This window comes from Leptonychotes weddellii, chromosome 7, assembly GCF_054177405.1.
Source record: "Leptonychotes weddellii isolate Sample4059 chromosome 7, ASM5417740v2, whole genome shotgun sequence".
Lineage (NCBI taxonomy): Eukaryota > Metazoa > Chordata > Mammalia > Carnivora > Phocidae > Leptonychotes > Leptonychotes weddellii.
Window position 1 is genome coordinate 24,382,793 of NC_138375.1, and position 19,449 is coordinate 24,402,241.

General features: G+C 41.2%; 1 protein-coding gene across 5 annotated transcripts in view; it reads right to left on the reverse strand.

Annotated features, from left to right (window-relative positions):
• ADAMTS12 (ADAM metallopeptidase with thrombospondin type 1 motif 12) overlaps nt 1-19,449 on the reverse strand; it is a 263,545-nt gene that overhangs the window by 166,825 nt on the left and 77,271 nt on the right. For all 5 annotated transcript variants that reach the window (XR_014146874.1, XM_081825967.1, XM_081825966.1 and 2 more), the window contains exon 3: nt 6,539-6,689. Coding sequence is in view for 4 of the 5 variants with exons in the window: in XM_081825967.1 (XP_081682093.1) it covers nt 6,539-6,689 (151 nt within the window). In the remaining variant the exon portion in view is untranslated. The remainder of the gene's footprint in view (nt 1-6,538; nt 6,690-19,449) is intronic.

Here is a 19,449-nt window from a genome sequence, read left to right on the forward strand (position 1 = left end):
GAAGGGGACCTCTCAAGGAGGCAGCTTTTGAAACAAGACTGAAAGGATGCCAGAAATTTGCCTCATGGACTGGTTGAGAATTGTCCTCCCAACTCTCCACAGGAAGTTGAAAATCCATGTGTCCCAGGTTCAGAGGCCAGCACTAGGGATGCTAATGACTGACTCATCTTCCAAGGCATTTGCTCTTCTTTGTCTCTCCCTGGAGAGCACCCCTCTCCTGCCTGCCTTAGGCTTCCAGGCCTCTGTGTCGCTATATTCCTGGCAGGTGAGTATGCTGTTCTCTACTGCATCCCCAGTTCCTAGAACAGTGCCTGGTGCAGGGGAGAAGCTTGCTGAGGGAATGAATGTCACTTACTTTCTCTTATCCATCCATTCTCTTTTTTTCTAAAAATCAAAATTTGAAGTAGTCACTTTCAGCTACAACCTCAGGCCAAGAGTCCCAACCATGGCCACATTTTGTCTCTTCGACAGCCAGGCATCAGCCTATCTACTAAATTTCTTCAGGAAGGTCTGGGTATTCTCAGAGGTTAAATAGATTCCATATAGCTAAATACAAGTGTGTAATAAGTTGCCAAATGCATCAGAGAAGGTCCATAAACTCAATACTTACAAGTTCAACATTTCTGAGTTCCTAAACTAGTAGGGAACTCTGTCAGATCTTGGAGACATGCTTGTGAATGAGCAGACATGATTCTTGTCCTCGTTGAGCTTACAGTGCAGAGAAGGACACAGGCAGATATTCATCATATGATAAAGCCTGACGTAGGGAAAGGAGCTGGTGTTAAGAGTCAGAGGAGAGGCATCTAATGCAGATTGAGCCAAGATGGTTTTCTAAAGGAAGCCATGCGTGAGTCCTAAAGATGAACAGAAGTAACTCAGTAAAGCTTCTGGGGAAAACAAGTTTCAGGCAGAAGGAACCTAAACGCAAGGGCTAGAGGCAAGGAAAAGCAAGGCTTTTTTTGAGAAATAAAAACTAGTTCAGAATGGCAAATGCTATGTTTGGAGTGATAAGCTCCAAATAGATAGTTATGGTATGTTTGGAAAGTGGGAGCCTATGGCCCTGAAATGATGATGGAACAAGGCAAAGAACTGTCAAGTAGTAAGGAAATGCATGGCAGGGAGGACATGGTGAGGTCTGGCTACTGAGGAAAGGCTTCTGGATCAGGGAGTATCTCAGGGCTACAGAGCTACTCCAGCCCTGAGCCAACTGGTGCTCTGAGTTCCTGTCATCTTGGTCTTAGATTTTACTACGCAAACAAAAGAAACTGGGTTACCAATTCCTCTTTCCATACATTTACCTATTATGTATTTCCCCAAATTCTCCCCAATAGTCCTCTCATCCCGCTCATTGGTAAAAGCTTGAAGCGCCTTACTAATCTTCCCACCAGTTCTGAAAGCAGGTAATCAAAAGCAATATGCCACTCACTAAAAGAAAAAAGTACAGAACAGCAATTAAAATGTTAACTACCTCACAGCAAAGTCAGGTATGGATCACAGTGGGGTGACTATAATCATAAGGCGATCAGGTAAATCAGAAATTTCAAGACAAGTCTCAGGCAGGTTGTACTCAGAAAGTTTGCTGTTAGCCAAAACAAACAACTTGTGTGCTTTAGAACCAGTATGGAGTACGGCAGTGATTCAGAATCAACTAACTGGATTTCCATAAAATCCGAACAAGCCCCCTGCACATACTACATGGATTAGTGATCTGATATGCTAGTTATTCTAATGAGCTATTGTTAATGTTATAACATTTGTAACATTTGTTAGTATTTAGTAATGTCTGTGCATGCCATTTAAAAGGCAACTCAAAAATTTCCAAATGACTTCAATAAGAAATCTACTCAAGACTGATTTCTCGCAATATGGTAGACTAGACACTCTGAAAAACTCTCCCAGTATTAAGCCCCTGATAAGCATTGAAAAAGGGAAGAAATCTTCAGAGGCCAAAAATAGAAAAAAAGAAAAACAAATACAAGTAAGCAGAAATGCAGAGAGGAGAGCAAAAGATGGACTGTGATGATCTTTTCTCTGTGTCACTTTGGCTAGCCTGCTGTCCCCAGTATTCCATCAAACACTAATCTGGGTGTTGCTGTGAAAGGTGTCTCACAGAAGTAAATTCAAGTCCTTCCATCCGTTGACTTTAGTAAAGCCAAAGTAAAGAGAATATTCTTGATAATCTGTCAGCCTGATTTAATCAGCTGAAAGACCTTAAGAGTAGGGCTGAGACTTTCTAGATGAAATTCTGCCTTGGTCAGCTGCTTCAGCCTAGGCCTGACATCTGCAGCCTGCCTTTCCTGATGGCCTGTCCCTGGATTTGGGATTTGCCTAGCCAGCCTCCACTACTGTGGTAACCAATTTCTTGCAGTAAATCTCCTCATATATATCTCCTACTGGTTCTGCTTTTCTGGCTGAACTCTGATTGATACGCACAGCTAGCTGCGGAACTAGGGTATCTGCTGCTCGCTACTTTTGCTCTGGAGGAAAAAAAAGACAAGTTTAAAAGTCAGATCAGAGACTAAGTGAAAAAGTGAACCAGAAAACGAAGAAACAAGTAAGCAAACCTAAAGTTGGTTCTCTGGGCTTCCACTCTGGGTACAGAGGAGAAAACTATTCGTGGAGAATCTATAGCCACAAGCCATAGATTTAGGACCCAATTCCATAACAAATATGTTTAAGTTCAACATTAAGCGTAGAGCGATACCACTTCATATCCACTAGACCGACCAAATTTAAAAGTGAGAATAGCAAGTATTGGATGGAATATGGAACAATGGGAATTCTCACTCACCACAATTGAACATCAACTTTGGAAAATAAGTTTGCATCATCCAGTAAAGCCAGATGTATATAACCTATGAGAAACTCATTCCACCACTTCGTATATGTCTTTGATAACCCTATGGACTTGAATCCTAAGAAACATGTTCAAGAACAGTCTTTACAACATAATATATAATAGCTCCAAACTGGAAGCAGTTCAGATCTACTCACAGGAGACTGGATCAAGTGGAAGATTCACATAATGGAATATAGCACAGCAGGGAAAATGAATGAATTACAGCTACATGTCCTGGTGCAAACATAATGCAGTGACAAAAAACCCGATACATGCCTTAAGATTCCATCTTCCTTCATGGTCTTACCATATACTATAAAGATAAACCCTGGACCAGATCCCTACTTACCCATGTCCTATATTCAGGCTGTCAACTCTAAAGACCAAGAATCATATCTTATTCACATATGAACCCACAGAACCTAGGAGAGCACCAGCCATAAAGAATATACCCAATAGATATTTGTTGAATTTTGAACACAAAAATGCATGCCAGGAACCAGACCCCATGTTCCCAGCCTAGAGTCCTAATGCATGAAATTCCAAACTCTGATCTTACCTGCCCGGACCCCTTTCTGCCATAGATGACCCCGCAGCTGTTAGCATCTGATCTGACTAGTGTGAACTCCCTTCCCCAGCTTCCTGAAACCATAGTTCCCCTGGACACTTCCATCTAATAGCCACTATATCCTCGACAAAAAAAAACTTCAGCTAAAGGAAATTGTCATTGTCAATAAAATGAACTTCTGAAGAGTTTAATAAAATGAACTTTTGGACCATACTGATAAGGGACCCACTGTGAAACTCCTGGACACCTTTCTATGTGGGAGATCACGATAAGTACAGGGACACATTTTAGAGGAAAGTAATTGACACATTTTCCTTACTGAATGACTAGAGCACTTTTAAAGTACATCTTTTTTCAATACCAAAGGGGTTCCTGCTTTAAACATGACAAAGACAGAACATTTTACACAAGTAGAGGGGATCTTTCTTGATATAATCACAGTAATTCAACTTTGAAACACCAACTGACCTAAGTATAAAGTGTACGGTAATGTTGGCTAATGACAGGGCTCCTGTCAGTTAATTCCATCATCTCTGCAGGGTAACGTGGTATAAGAACAGCGCAATTACCTTGTTTAGCAAGACCAAGTCCGTTTCAATACACCAAGATTTATAAAATTCAAATGTCATGTATATTTTAAGAATATTCACAAGCACATTAGATTATCCTTAAATCTCTAGCTATCATTTAGGCATTAAATCATGCTTGGTATAGAGATGGTCACAAACAAGTGACATTTTCTCAACTTCTAGAAAATCCACATTACTTTTTTCTTTCTATCAGTGTTATGTAGACGAGAGGCTAGTATACTCTAGTCTAATCTATTTGGCTATGAACTAGTCTTCGTTTCATTCTAGTGATTTACTAAACTTCTACTTTGCATCTTACACTATGTTATATACTGTTTGGGAAGGGAATTCCTACTTTAATGGTGCTTTCAAGACAGTTGATAAAACAAGATTTATATATTCAAAGAAGACATAAAGAATAACCATGAGGGAGTATAAAGCCCTAGGTATAACAGAACCTTGACTTCTAAGCTTGGCTATATTCTGAACACCTACCACCTTGATAGTTTTGAAAGTTCACTCCCTTCTCTGAGTCACACTTGCTTCTTTGGTGAAAAAATGGGCTGCATTAGGCGCTCTTAAAGGTCCTTCCAACAGACCTAATCTATTCAATTCTGATATTGTGAGGTTTTAAGCAAGTTTAAGAGAGTATCTTTTAGAAGATACATGTGGAGAAATTCACAATGCAAAGATTGTTCCAAATGGGATTAATCAGAGAAGTTTCCAAAGTAATGGTAAGTCTTAGGGTTGGTGGAGAATGAGTAAGGAAATGGTATGACAAGCACTAAGGCTGAGGTATGGTGTGTGACCTAACGGGGACATGACATTTGTAAACCTCACTCCTTTCCTATCCATCCCTTTTGCCTTTATGACGAAATATGTACCATTCTCAGTTCATTATTAATCAAGTCTATCTCAACAGAGAAGGTGTTCAAGGTGGGTGCGTGAGGAATAGCCTAACTCATTTCACAGCACAACTGTGGCCCTGGCCAAGTTCACTCACTGCCCTAGTAACTTTCTTTCTCTGCCATGTTGATAACCCAGTGATCTCAAAAAGAGTGAATCACACATACAAAGTGTTATCCCATCATCCAATGTGTAATAGGAATTGGGAAATTCTTCAAGTGATAAGATCAGAGTCCTAAAATTTCACATAGAGACTAAGCTATCTGAATTGGTAACTTAATCAATCAGGCCATCCAGAAGAAGAATCTCTTCCCTTCTCTTAGCTCTTGGCAGGAGATTTAGACGGTCCGTTATCTAATTTAGGACAAAGTTGGAATAGCTTCCTAAAGTTAAGGAATGTAAGCAGCTGTCCATTCTTGTATACAGGAAAAATTATAGACTCAAAATGTCTTCTTGTTTACATACTCTGCTAAGATTACAAAGAAAATTCCCAGGAAAGTTACCATCTATCCCAGGGTCCGGGTGAAGCCTATAGAGAAAGTACTTGTCCCCTTGCCCTCTTCTTCTCCTGCTTGCAAAGTTCTGAGTCCTCCCAAACCTTTATTAGAATCCGCCTGCCCTAATTCTTTCACTCTCTATTTTCCCACTGAGGCCCATGGTTCCCAAATCCTTAAGACATATAAATAATATTATGGATTCCTTTTGTTAACTGTCCCCCTGGCCCATTATTTTTTTCTCTGAAGAAGGAAGAAACTATACAATATTTAAGAAAATGTCCCAATTTCCAGTGGCCCTTTATGCATAGATTATATCTCCTACAAGTCAAGAGAGAATGTGGGAATTACAAGGAAACAACTTGGGTGAGTTCACCTCTGAAAACTATCTGAAACTGTTTTGTACAAGGCAGAGAGGACCAGTTCAGATCACTCTCGAGCGGAGGGTCAGGAAACATACGTCAGTGAACTGCAAACCAAAGGCAGCCAAAAGAAGCTTAGCTGAATTCATCATCTGATAATGTGTTGATATTTCTTTCAGTTTCTCTTCACACATCATTATCAGCATCATCACACATTGAAATCTGCCTTCCATACGCAGATACGACAAACAGTTTGGTAACATCCACACTAAAGTATTGTAACTTTGCTAGTACTAAAACTCATTGTCTTTAATTTAAACGATCATCTTCTAGGGGATTCAAAAGTTTAAAAACAAACAAACAATTCATCATTATGAATATCATGTGAATATCATCAATTAATATGGCAAGGATGTGCCAAGGAAGTGAAATTATTCCTACAAGGGCACATACTTTGTGGCAAGAAAGGGGGAGGCGATAACAGATTTGAAAGAACAGGTCACGTTGTGGGGTGCCTGGGTGGCTCAGATGGTTAAGAGTCTGCCTTCGGCTCGGGTCATGATCCCAGGGTTCTGGGATCGAGCCCCACGTCAGGGTCCCTGCTCAGTGGGGAGCCTGCTTCTCCCTCTCCCACCCCCACCCCCCCTGCCGCTTGTGTTCCCTCTCTGTGTGTCTCTCTGTCAAATAAATAAATAAAATCTTAAAAAAAAGAAGAAAAAAAGAACAGGTCATGTTGTAATAGAACAATAATGGAACAAAACAGACTCCTCAATGCGGTGAAGAGATTTAAGTCACAATACCCTTTAATCCGCAGGCTTGTTCCTTCTGCTCTGGAGCTCTCTGCCTTGGCTTCCTGTAAATGATGTGTGGGTGGTACTCTCCCTCAGCCACGGGATGCTTTTTGACGGGCTCAATGAAGAAGTCTCCATGTGGTAGATGGAAAAACCCAGTCTGTAAATATACATAATACAAAGGTCTATTTGAATCACTTCTGTATCTATGCAGAGAAAATTAGTAAAGTGAAAATTACATAGATCGTGATGACCCCTTAAAACCCGTAAGACCAGTGCTTTCAGAATCTGCCATCTTATCTACAGAAAAGCGACACATAAATAAGTTAATGAGATGTCTTTATAGTCATAGTTATTCAGTGTTTTTAAACCATGGATCCCTTTGAGATTCCAATGAAAAAAGTGTACCTATACGCATGTATCCAAAATGTGGCATGCAATGTTGCAGGTTCATTCCCCTGTCCCTAAAACCCATTGCTGGGTATCTATGAATATTATATTAAGAACCAATGCTTCCCAGTTGCCCTATTATGGAGTTGGTACCCATATGCCATATTCCATTGACAATTTTTTGGAACATTTACTTGTATGGGGGTCGTCCAGCTACACGTTCACACAGCTGCTTGAAGTGTTTTTGCCACAGTGCTCTCATGGAAACAAAAAAAGCTGAGACTGAGTTTCCAGGAGTCCACAGTGCAAAGTCCTCTGTCAGTTTCCAGGGGAGGGGGGCACTCTCATTCACAGATATGGGAATCAGTGATATGCTGGAAAAAGCCCATGGATGAATCACTCTTTCTGGAGGTCAGGTCTAGAAGGAAAATTTCTAGTGCCAATTTGAGATGTTTAGAAAACTCCTTTGCCAACGATCTCCTAGGCTGGACTTAAGGCTCAGGATCTGAATTTTATATTAATGAAAAAAAGAACTTGCCTAGAAGACCTGCCTAAGGCATCACACTGAGGTGATCGGGAGCTCAGGCTCTGGAATTAAACTGGCTTCAATCCCAGGTCCTTCACTTAGGAGCATTGTGACCTTGGGCAAATGACTTGCTCAGTTTCAGCTTTCTCAAGTGAAAAATGGGGATAATCAAGGCTTGTTATGAAAACCAAATGAGTTAATATATGCAAAGCTCTTAGAAAAGGGCCTGGCTCGTAGTCTTAACTATCATTAGTCTCTTTCCAGATTTTATGTCATTTCATTGTATTAGGGTCAACATAGCCGTTCAGTGAATAATACGTTCGCAAAAGTAAACCTGGAAACACTGGGAGCTTAGGGAAACTGTGAAGGCTTCCAAGTTCAAGCCCCCTCACCATACCTCAGCAAGCCAGGGCTGCCCTGCTCTGCGGATGAGCCTGAAGACTGAGCAGCCCCCACACTCAAAGGCAAGAGGGGCTCCATGAAAGGAGGCTGCTCTCTATGGACAATCCCTGACTTGGATGTCTTTCCAAAATGTTTGCTTCATTGGATCAGTAACATAACCAGATCTTAACATAAATCTCATAATTGGCTTCCTGTTTTGATTACTGACTTTGAAATATCTTTAATAACAAGAGGAACAGAAAAAAAAAGGCACACTTTACTGGCGGTCGTAAGAACAGCTATGTGACTTTGAGGAGGTTACCCAACCTGCAAAAAAAAAAAAATGCCTACTACTTCACAGGGCTGTTCGAGGAATCAAATGAGCTAAGGCTTATAAAAGTGCCATGCAAAGTACTTTACAGATGCAAGGTGGTGGTGTTTTCCCTGAGGAATCCCATGGGACATAAAGAACTGACAAGATCCAGATTGTAATAAAATAGCTGCAAACAGACTTGCACAGTGTTGAGATTTGGTTCCATTTCTACTCTGAAACAAAGAGCAGGGACATGAGGAGAATGTAAGCCTGTTGCTGATAAAGCTCATTTGTTCCACAGAAACAAGGAGGACTCAAAGACTCCTCAGGGAAGGCTGGTGCGGGGTCCTTTTGTGCAACTGCTATCAACCCAATATGGATGTCCCTGAAGAAAAAAACAAGAAGGATTGATTGGTATTTCTTTAACCTCAAATTTTGGACCCAGGTGGTACAGAAGAAACAGATGGGGCTCCGGCTGAGAACATAATAACTATTTATAAGCAACATGAATGAGAATGCCTGAAAGCCAAACAAGCATTTTCCTAAAGGCTTACTTTCATCTGCATTCTTCCACGAGGCCAGCCTTGCACCCGGAAATTACCTACTCAGTCTAAATATTTCTCTGAAGCTGGATGGTGACACCTAGGAGAGCTGGCTGACCCACCAGCTGGAGGGAAACAGGACACCTGCTCACATGCACGGACCCCTTGTGTGGGTCACACAGAAGGAGAGGGGATGAAGAGGCAGCCACTGGTTTGGAGGAGAGTGAGGGAAGAAGATTTCCCAGCAGAGCTCCTTCTCCACCAACATATAAACACAGAGCTTTAGACGAGTATCCAGGTGGCCACGGGTTACTGGTCTCTTCTCACCTAACCAGAGCCAGGTCACACTGGAAGAACTCGCTGCCTATGGTTTGCTTTCCAAACAAAGGACAGGCTCCATGCTTTCCTGAAGCGAACCGCCCAAGAGAATCACCTTCTCCTATTACCAGTTCTGGAAGAGGCACTCTTCATTCCAATCTTCTCTATAACCTGCTGACCTTTCTGAGATCTCTGAAGAAGAATAGGGAATGGACTTGAAAAAAAAGTATCCAATTCACTGGGGGCTTGTACTCTGTTCCCAGAAGAACCAGGGCAGAATGAACCCCAGACAGAAGCTCAAGGAGGACAAATCTGCCCTTTCTCTCCATTGTCACCTACTCTTCCCCCTCAGTCTCCAGTAGTCTCAGCACACTGCTGACTCCCTTTTGGAAAGAAACTCACGTCCTTGTTTTAACTAAGTTATAAATATCTGTGAATGCTTCCTGAGGCTATCTTCTAAGAATTGTTTTAAATAAACTTTATTTTGAAGATTTATAAACATACAAAAGGATATACAAATCATAACTGTAAAGTCCCATAAGTCTTCTATTGATGGAACACCTAAATGGAGAAACAGAACATTCCCAGCAGAAACTCCCTATTCCCCTCCCAGTCAATACCATCCCCCCCACAGAGGTAAGCATTATTTTGATTTCTAACACTAATATGTTAACTTGAAGTCCATCTTTAATTTTTTACAGGAAGCATTATTTGATACAAAAGAAAAAAAAAGATCTACTAGTTCATTTCAAGTGTTAGGGACTGCCCGGCGGAAAAGATTTTAAGGCAGGTGGATTTCTTAAAGTCCATTAAATCAGACTCTTCAGATTGCTTTATACTCTTCAGGCAAGCCCAGCTGGTGGGCATGAGACGAAGGGCTGAGCCACCTTGGTGTGAGGCAGTGGCATTGAACCTCTACTGCCCTCTGCTAAGGAAAGGGGGAGAAGGACTTTCACAAACTCTTTAGAACCAACTTATTTTCCCCAGTCTCAGATTGAGAATAGTTGCCTACAACCTCTTCTCCCTCTCCCATCAAAGTGTTAGTCATCTTGATGTAACTGACATTATACTTCCATTAGTGCGATGATTTAGGGCCCAGTGGGAAACTGGTAGTGTCTAACACGGAATTTGTGAATAGAGTGTTCTAGAATCCCACAACCTAGAGACCCTGAAGAGTCACCTAACCTATGCTGGCAGCCTCCTAGGTAAAACCTAGCAGACTGAAGGGTAACAACAATGGTCTTGTAAAAGACATAGGAAGGAATTACCAAATCAGTTCTGACACTCCGGGTCCTGGGCTGCACAGCTCAAGGGGGTGCTGTTCACATAAGAAAAAGCTGTGAATTGTACCCCCTGGAGCTGTAAAATGGAACAGTGCTGCCAAAACTGAGCAACCTGTCCTGGAAAGAAATTCCTTTTCACTTGAAAATTTCAGAAGTTACCAGATCAAGTTTTTCTTCCCATGGGGACGAAGACAACATGAGCAACATATTGGTTTGGGATAAAGAGACACCCAAGATACTCATCACAGTACATGAATCACTGGAAAAGATACCACCTGTTGCCCATTATAATACACAGGAAAGAGGATAAAGATGCACCCCCACAATCATCCTTATTGATTATCAATCTGTATCTGTCACTTGGCCAGCCCTGTGCTAAGAACTCTAAGATGGGTATATAAACCTCAAGGTTTATAATGCAGCCAGAAGACAAGACTTGATATACAGCACCCCTGAGAAAGGTGTGTATTTGGGGGGGTGGAGGGTCCCTCCCTAGGTGCTACAGATTCCAGTGCTGTGGTTCAGGGAAGATGAAGACCAGTGAGGCTGAGTGCTTTTAGAGGGCAAACACAGAAGACTGCACTTCTATAGTCTCCAAAACACGTGGCAGAGTCCGAAAGCCATGACAGCCTCCCAGAATTACTAACTTCTTTTGTTGCTGGTCTGTAGCAGGCAGAGCATTTTATCATTTAATAAGTAACCAGGACCCTAAACCAGGACTAGAAGTTAAGAGATGACAGAAGCCTCAGAATATAGATATAAGACCACTGGGAAGATTCCCCCAGGAGTACCTCACCCTCTGCTTGACCCCAAGAGCTCCCTGACTGGCCCGCATGGAGCCAATGACGGGAGCGACTGGTAATGCCATAGATTCATGAAGATTTTCCATATTATTCTTAGTGATACTAATTCATGTGGTGTGAGGAGATAAAGCTCAAGCCAGGAAGACATTCTCTGGTGCATCCACTTGGTAGTTATCATATGTAGGGCAGATATTATAACAATACAGATCTGGTCCCTACCTCTTAGAACGTGCTGCCCAAAGAACTTCCTGTGATGATGGAGATGTTTTATATCTGCACCATCCAATTTGATAGCGATGAGCCACATGTTGTTACTGAGCATTTGAGATGTGGCTAATATAACAACAGAACCGAAGTTTAATTTCATTTAACCTTACTTTTTAAAATTTTTCATGTTGAGTATAGTTGAGAGGTGTACAACATAGTGAGTCTACAAGTCTACACATTATGCTATACTTATTACAAGTATAGTCACCCTCTGTCACCATACAAGGCTATTACAATATCACCGACTATATTCCCTATGCTGTGCCTTTTATTCCCTTGACTTATTCATTTCATAACTGGAAGCATATATCTCCCACTCCCCTTCACCCATTTCTCCCATCCCCCTAGCCCCCATCCCCTCTGGCAATCACCAGTTCTGTCCTCTGTATTCAAAGGTCTCACTCTGCTTTTTGTTTGTTTTATTGTTTTATTCATTTGTTTTGTTTTCAGTTTCCACATATGAGTGAAATCATATGGTATTTCTCTTTGTCAGCCTTATTTCACTTAGCATCATATCCTCTAGGTCCAACCATGTTGTCACAAATGGCAAGATTGCATCCTTTTTATAGCTGCATAATATTCTCTCTATATGTGTCTCTGTGTGTGTGTGCATGTGTGTATGTGCATGTGTACACATGTCTTCTTTATCCATTCATCTATCAATAAACATTTAGGTTGCCTGCATATCTTGGCCACTGTGAATAATGCTGTAATAAACAGAGGAGTGTGTGTATTTTTGAATTAGTGTTTTCATTTTCTTTGGGTAAATACCCAATAGTAGAATTACTGAATCGTAGAGCAAAGCTGGAGGTAACACAATTCCAGATTTCAAGATATATTACAAAGATGTATAAACCAAAACAGCATGGTACCAGCACAAAAACATACACCCAAATCAATGGAATAAAATAGAAAACCCAGAAATAAACTCTTGCTTATATGGTCAATTAATCTATGACAAAGGAGGCAAGAATATACAATGGGGAGAGAGAGTTTCTTCAGTAAATGGTGCTGGGAAAACTGGACCACTTTCTAATACCACACACAAAAATAAACTCAAAATGGATTAACGACCTAAATGTGATACCTGAAACCATAAAAATCCTAGAAGAGAACACAAGCAGTAATTTCTTTGACATCAGCTATAGCAACGTTTTTCTAGCTATGTCTCCTCAGACAAGGAAAACAAAAGGAAAAGTAAACTATTGGGACTACATCAATATAAAAAGCTTCTGCACAGTGAAGGAAACCATCAACAAAACAAAAAGACAACCTACTGAATAAGAGAAAATATTTTCAAATGATACATCCAATAAGGGTTTATATCCAAAATATATAAAGAACATTTACAGCTCAACACCAAAAAAATATGATTAAAAATAGGGAGAGGACCTGAATATACATTTTTCCAAAGACATACAGATGGCCAACAGACACATGGAAAGATGCCCAACATGACTCATCGTCAGGGAAATGCAAATCAAAATGAGATATTACCTTAAACCTGTCAGAATGGCTACTGTCAAAAAGATAAGAAATAACAAGTGTTGGTGAGGACGTGGAGAAAAAGGAAACCTTGTGCGCCGTTGGTGGGAATGCCAACTGGTGCAGTCACTCTGGAAAACAATACGGAGGTTCCTCAAAAAATTAAAAATAGAAATGCCATATGATCCAATTTCATTTAACTTCAATTATTATCTTGAATTAAAACAGCCACAGGTGGTTAATAGGTACATTGGACTGCATATTTCTAGAGACTGGCTGACGACTGAAGGAGATCCATAGCATAGGCATAATACAGTGATGAGTGCTATAATCAAGGCAAACCTGAAGACCTGCCTTAAAAGAAAAACGAACTGCAAAAATGTGACATTTTACTATAAGAGTTTGTTTTTTAAGATCAAGTCAATCAGGGGACGCCTCAGTGGCTAAGTTGGTTAAGCATCTACCTTTGGCTCAGGTCACGATCCCAGAGTCCTGGGATCGAGTCCCACATCGGGCTCCCTGCTAAGCAGGGAGCCTGCTTCTTCCTCTGCCTGCCACTACTTCTGCTTGTGCTCTCTCTCTCTTTGTTAAATAAATAAATAAAATCTTTAAAAAAAAAAAAAAAGATGAAGTCAATCAGGAGCCAACTTGGAAACACCAATGTACTGACACAGACTTCAGAGCAATTAGAGAAATAAGTAGCTATAAACAATCCAACACTTGCCAAAATTAAAATGAACTATTTGGCAGGACAAGGGCTGTGTGAGGGGGCTGCCATTGTCCTGAGACCAGAATGGAAGGGGTGTGGATGTCCCAGCAGGAGCCTGGGATAGGACTCATGATCATATAGAATTGGAAGCCAGGTTCCACTTCTAGAAAGAGTTGTCCCGCTAAGAGCCCTGAAATATCAACCTACATGTCCTCATACTTCTCCCATGCTCTTCAGAGAAGCCTACCACAACCCTAACATACACAAGACCACATCCCACTCACTGGCTGGCAGTTCAGAGTCTAAATAGTAGAAAAAACAAATCTCTTCATTAAAAAAACTGATGGAATGGATTCCAAAAAATATATAAGATCAAAAAGTTATGATAGGGTCTATTAGAAATAGCTTGAGCAGGCGCCTGGGTGGCTCAGTTGGTTAAGCGACTGCCTTCGGCTCAGGTCATGATCCTGGAGTCCCAGGATCGAGTCCCGCGTCGGGCTCCCTGCTCGGCAGGGAGTCTGCTTCTCCCTCTGACCCTCCTCCCTCTCATGCTCTCTGTCTCTCATTCTCTCTGTCTCAAATAAATAAATAAAATCTTTAAAAAAAAAAAAAAAGAAAAGAAAAGAAATAGCTTGAGCTGTGTGATCTTGGTCAAATTAGTCAATACAATGAGTCCCCAGTTTTCTCATCTGTAAAATGGGGCATCATCTATCTTAATTTGCAGGGTTGTAAATATCAGAGACATTGTATGTAAAATGCCTAGCAGAAGGATTTACCGCATTTATTGGCACTCAATAAATGCATAGAAGCTCATGTGGTCAGAGCATCATCCACAGTACAATACACACAACAATACAAAGTGGTGATGAAAGCAAGTCTCTCAAGTCCATCTGCTCAGCTCATCTCTTAGCTACAAGTAACTTAACTTCTCTGGGTCCCAATTTCCTCATTCGAAAAATACGAATAGTGATAGTAACTTGCTAACTAACTTATTAAAAGTTGTCATGTGTATTAAATGAGTCAGTGTAAAGCGCTTGGATGAATGTTAGCACATAATAAGTGCCCTGTAAGTGTTAGCTATTAGCTATTGTGATAGTCTAAGGAAACATTTCCCCCAGATGCCTGGTGTGATGGTGAATTTTATGTGCCACCTCAACTGGCCATGGAATGCTCTGATTAAATATGACTTCTGCATGTATGTGAAGGTTTTTCCATATGACATTAGCATTTGAATTCAGTGGGACTCGGTAAAGGAGAACACCCTCCCTAGTGTGGACATCACCCAACCCCTTGAGAGTCAGGTCTTCTGGGATTTATACACAGACTGGGATTTATACACCATCAGCTCCCCTGCTTCTCAGGGCTTCAGACTCAGATTTAATTATTCCATGGTTTGCTTGGTTCCCCAGCTTGCAGATGGCAGATCGTGGGAGTCATCTTCCATAAACATGCTAGCCAATTATTGACAATAAACCTCCTGTATGTACATATATACTACACTAACCGGGGAGAATCAGTGATGACCTGGCATACACTGAGTTGTCTGAAAAAATCTGAGAGGAGACAGAATTAATAGATTTCTCTTTCTTCCTTTAATAGTCTGAGAGCTCGAAGTAACAGTGGAGGCCTTCTAATCAAACCTCCAAAACATCACAGGAATCTCCTCAGCCTGGAGGGCCGATTTTCTGGGCTTTTCTCGGGCAGAATCGAGCTTAACTCCCAAGTTGGGATTTCTTCAAATGAAGGAAGGCTGAAATCTTCAATAAACTTAATTTCACGTCACTAGGTCAACCATGGATGCCTAGTCTTGGCCTCCTTTTCCCCTGAAAACAGAATCTGCAGCACAGTTTCTCTGCTTCTAATGGGAAAAACCAGACTTTGGAGACAAGGCTGAGTTACCAGTCAATTCCAGCACTAACAAGCAGTGTAACTTTGCACAAGTAATTCAGTTTCTCTGAGTCTGTTTCCTCATCTGTAAAATGGTGATCACAGCATGTTCTTTGCTGAGGAGCTTTAGTAAGAACTGAATAGGGCAATATATAAAATCACCCCAAACAGAGCCTTGTCTTCAGTAAATGTTTCCATCCCTTATGGATTTTCTCAAGGTGATGGTATTTGGACTCTCTTCTGAAATTAAATCATTTCTTCACCTTGCAGCATGGCGAACATAGTTGTTTATTTCTGAAATTACTCAGGTTTTGGCTCCAGAAGAAAACTTTCTGCTCACGTAAGGGTAGAAAAGCTGTCTCTCAATTCGTTGTTCTCACTAGATAATACTTGGAACTAAGTGCATTTATTCCATTCTAATTCCCAAGAGCTGTTCACATAGATTCACTGACTGTTGTTCTTATTAGGGAAGAAAGACTAAGTCCCTGACAGAAGAACAGCCACTCAGCCCACTGAAGTGGATCTTTAGAAATAAGAACACAATGACAACACAAAGAGAACAAGGCATCAGATGGTCCACCTAATTCTAATTTTAATGTGCAAAGGAATCATGGAAAGCTTATTAAAAATGCATATGCCCAGGAGTCTTGCCCAGAGATTCTCGTCAGTACATCTAATGTGTACCCAGGAATCTGCATTTTAGCAAGCACTCTGGGGTTTTTGATACAGATAATCCACGTGTCATACTTTGGAAAAATGACACTATTCCATTAGGTGGTGCTTGATTATTTCTATCTTCTTCTACCATCAAACCAGCATAACACTAAAGAATGGAAAGATACTAGCAATGACCCCAATTAGACATTTAGTTCATCTCAACCAAAAGAAGTTTCAGCTATAACAATTGTTGACTACAGTGTGTGGAGAATGTTCCCTTGAATCTTAGGTTCACAGAGAATGCCCATAACATCTTAACAGATCAGGGCAATACAAGATGCCAAAAAAAGTTTAAAACATTCTAGGAAGTAGATTCTCTAATAGAGTAAATGTTTTGGATTTGAAATGTGGAATCATTTGATATTAAGAAGACGGGACATCTGAAAGAGCTAGCTTGACACAAATGCTGAAGAACCCCACCAAACCTATTATTCCTGAAAATTAAAAAAGGAATTTCATTACATCTCAAGCCATGCATTCCTAGATAAGCTAACAAAATCAAGGAGCATCAGCTAAGAGACACTGTAGCAACCAAAAGCTCATCAGAACTTCTCTCTCCCACAGTCTTCAGGGACAGGGAGGGAGCCTCCTGGATGACAATGTCTTACAAAATGGTCTTTCCAGTCCTGAGCAAAAGGAGGAATTGTCAGAGACTTAAGGTCATTTCTAACTACTTCTCCTTCTCTCAATAATCGTCTATCAGAAAAACTTCATTCCTCAGAATTTCTCTATGGCTTTGCCCTTGTGGGGGAGAAGCTCTATGTAGCAAGCCATGTTTGTCAGCACCGGAAAATTGGAAGTCCAACTAAAAAGAAGGGCGAAACTGCCAGCACATTGGAAGCCCAGGAAACATGTTATTAGGAAGAACAATGGGAGAGAACCAGCTTTGCAGAAGTGAAAGCACTTTCTCCCATGGGGAGCAGGATTTAGCCAAGATACAGCACTCTTTTTTCATCATGCCCCAGCAAGTCATCATTCTCAGTCCAGAAACCATCCTCCACTTTAAGGACACAAAGCCCTTCCTGGGCTATAGAGAACATGGCCCTGGCTCTGCTTCTCCCACCATGATGGGCAACAGTTCCTGGCTGGGAGTCCTCCCACGTGGGCAGGAGAGAACACGGCAGCCAGCCAAGACTGTTGCTGCGGCTGCCAAAGTGATTCTGGCCTGAAACACAGCATTCCAGGGATGGTTAACAGTGGTCTAGGGCCAAAGGTGGATGTCTTCTCTGGTGGCCTAAGGATGGGAGAAGTCAAACCATGAGGAAATTTGATAGATGTTAGCTTCACTAAGTGCCACAGCAGAAAAAGGGTAAGAAAAAAAAAAAAGAAAAGAAACCAAAAAGGAAAAGGAAAAAGAGGTCTAGTGTGAGATGCTGAAGACATGAATGTGAACACTGGTACTTATAACCTCATTACATCTCTAAAATGAAAAGATAAAAAAAAAAAAGATTTGCCTTCTCAAGGGCTCTTTCCTTAAAGAATAAGTCTATACTCACTGTCTCTCCTTTCTACACTCCCCTGAAGTCACAACTACAGCAGAACAAATGTTAGTGATTTGTAATCCCCCACTGTCCTGTAGGAACAGGTCTGCGTAACTAGTATTTTTGGCCAAGAACAAAATCTTCCTCGGCAGAACGGACTTTCCCATCCTTGAAGACAACATTAAAGTGGTAAGGGGAAGAAAAAGAGCAGCTCAGAGAGTCCTAAATGACTATGTTTAAGAAAGAAGCAAGAAGTTGAGAGTCCCGGAAATGAGCCAGGTGTAGACAAAGCAGCCCCTGGAGATGGAGAGACCGGAAGGAAAAGGATCCACAGAGGATCGGAGAGATACAACAGCTGGCAGCCAAAGTGAAAGCTTTGCAAAAAGAAAGTGGAGCTTTTTCCTTGAAGCACAATAGGAAATGTACAGTATAAACTCTTTTACCATTTTCACCTGTGAAATCTTCAGGAAAAGAAACATTTTCTCTATTACTTTGATGGGACTAGAAGTGCTGTGTCCTTCTCCAAAGATGGCATGGGAAGAAAAAGAGAGGAGAGTCACTGAAGCAATACATAGAGAAAACCTCTTTTTCTCTTTCAGCAGAAGTGAGAGTGCCTGCTCACGGCAAGTAGGAATGGCAGTTGGGAAAGTGGTCTGAGGAATGGGAGAAGATACCACCATTGTATGGAGCCGGGCTAACGGCTCAGCTGTCATGGAGCCACTGAAAAGCCAGTCATAGGAAATGACAAATTAAGCAAATGCAGGAGAGGCTGTGGTCAGAAAAGGGAATATTAACATTTAAGTATTCATATGTGATGAAGTTAAGGATCTTGAAATGGGGAGATTGTTGACCCAATATAACGAGAAGTGTCCTTGCAAGAGGGAAGCAGGAGGGTCAGAGGGAGTAGAAGGAGATGTAAAGACAGAAGCAGACATTGGAGGGATGGAGGAAGGGGCCACAGGCCAAGGAGCACAGGGGCCTCTAGAAATTGAAAATGGCAAGAGAATAGATTATTCCATGAAGTCTCCAGAAGGATGCAGCCCTAATGATGCTTAATTTTTGACTTCTGACCTCCGGAACTATAAGAGAATAAATCTGCGTTGTTTTAAGCCACTCTGTGGTCATTTCTTACAGCAGTCTCAGGAATCTCATACATCTGGGGAGTTAACCAAAGTCAACCCAGTCACAGAAGTCTGGGGAAGGGGGAGTCAAAAAGGTTAAGGATCCATGAGGTTCAGGTGTTGGCCTTGACACACAATAAAAAATACATTTCACATCAAGACTCCAGTACATAACCAAACCAACGTTTCAGGAATTCACGCTTCCCTCCTTTCCTATGTAGGAGGCATTCTGATATATTCCATTCTGTGTTACTCTATTTCGTTTAATTTAAATTCTGGTTCCAACACACAAAGTTGATTTCACATCCTTGTAATGGATTACAACCTGCAGATTCAAAAACATTGATATGGTGCTTGGACTTTATTGCTCGATCTGGATCTGAGTTTTTTTTTTTTTTTTTAATACATCAAGTGAATTTATTTTCTGAAGATGTCATAAGCATTCCTTTTTCTTCTTTTTAATTTTTATATTGTTACGTTATTAATCACCATACATTACATCATTAGTTTTTGATGTAGTGTTCCATGATTCATCGTTTGTGCATAACACCCAGTGCTCCATGCAGAACGTGCCCTTTTTAATACCCATCACCAGGCTAACCCATCCCCCCACCCCCCTCCCCTCTAGAACCTTCAGTTTGTTTTTCAGAGTCCATCGTCTCTCATGGTTCGTGTCCCCCTCCGATTTCCCCCCTTC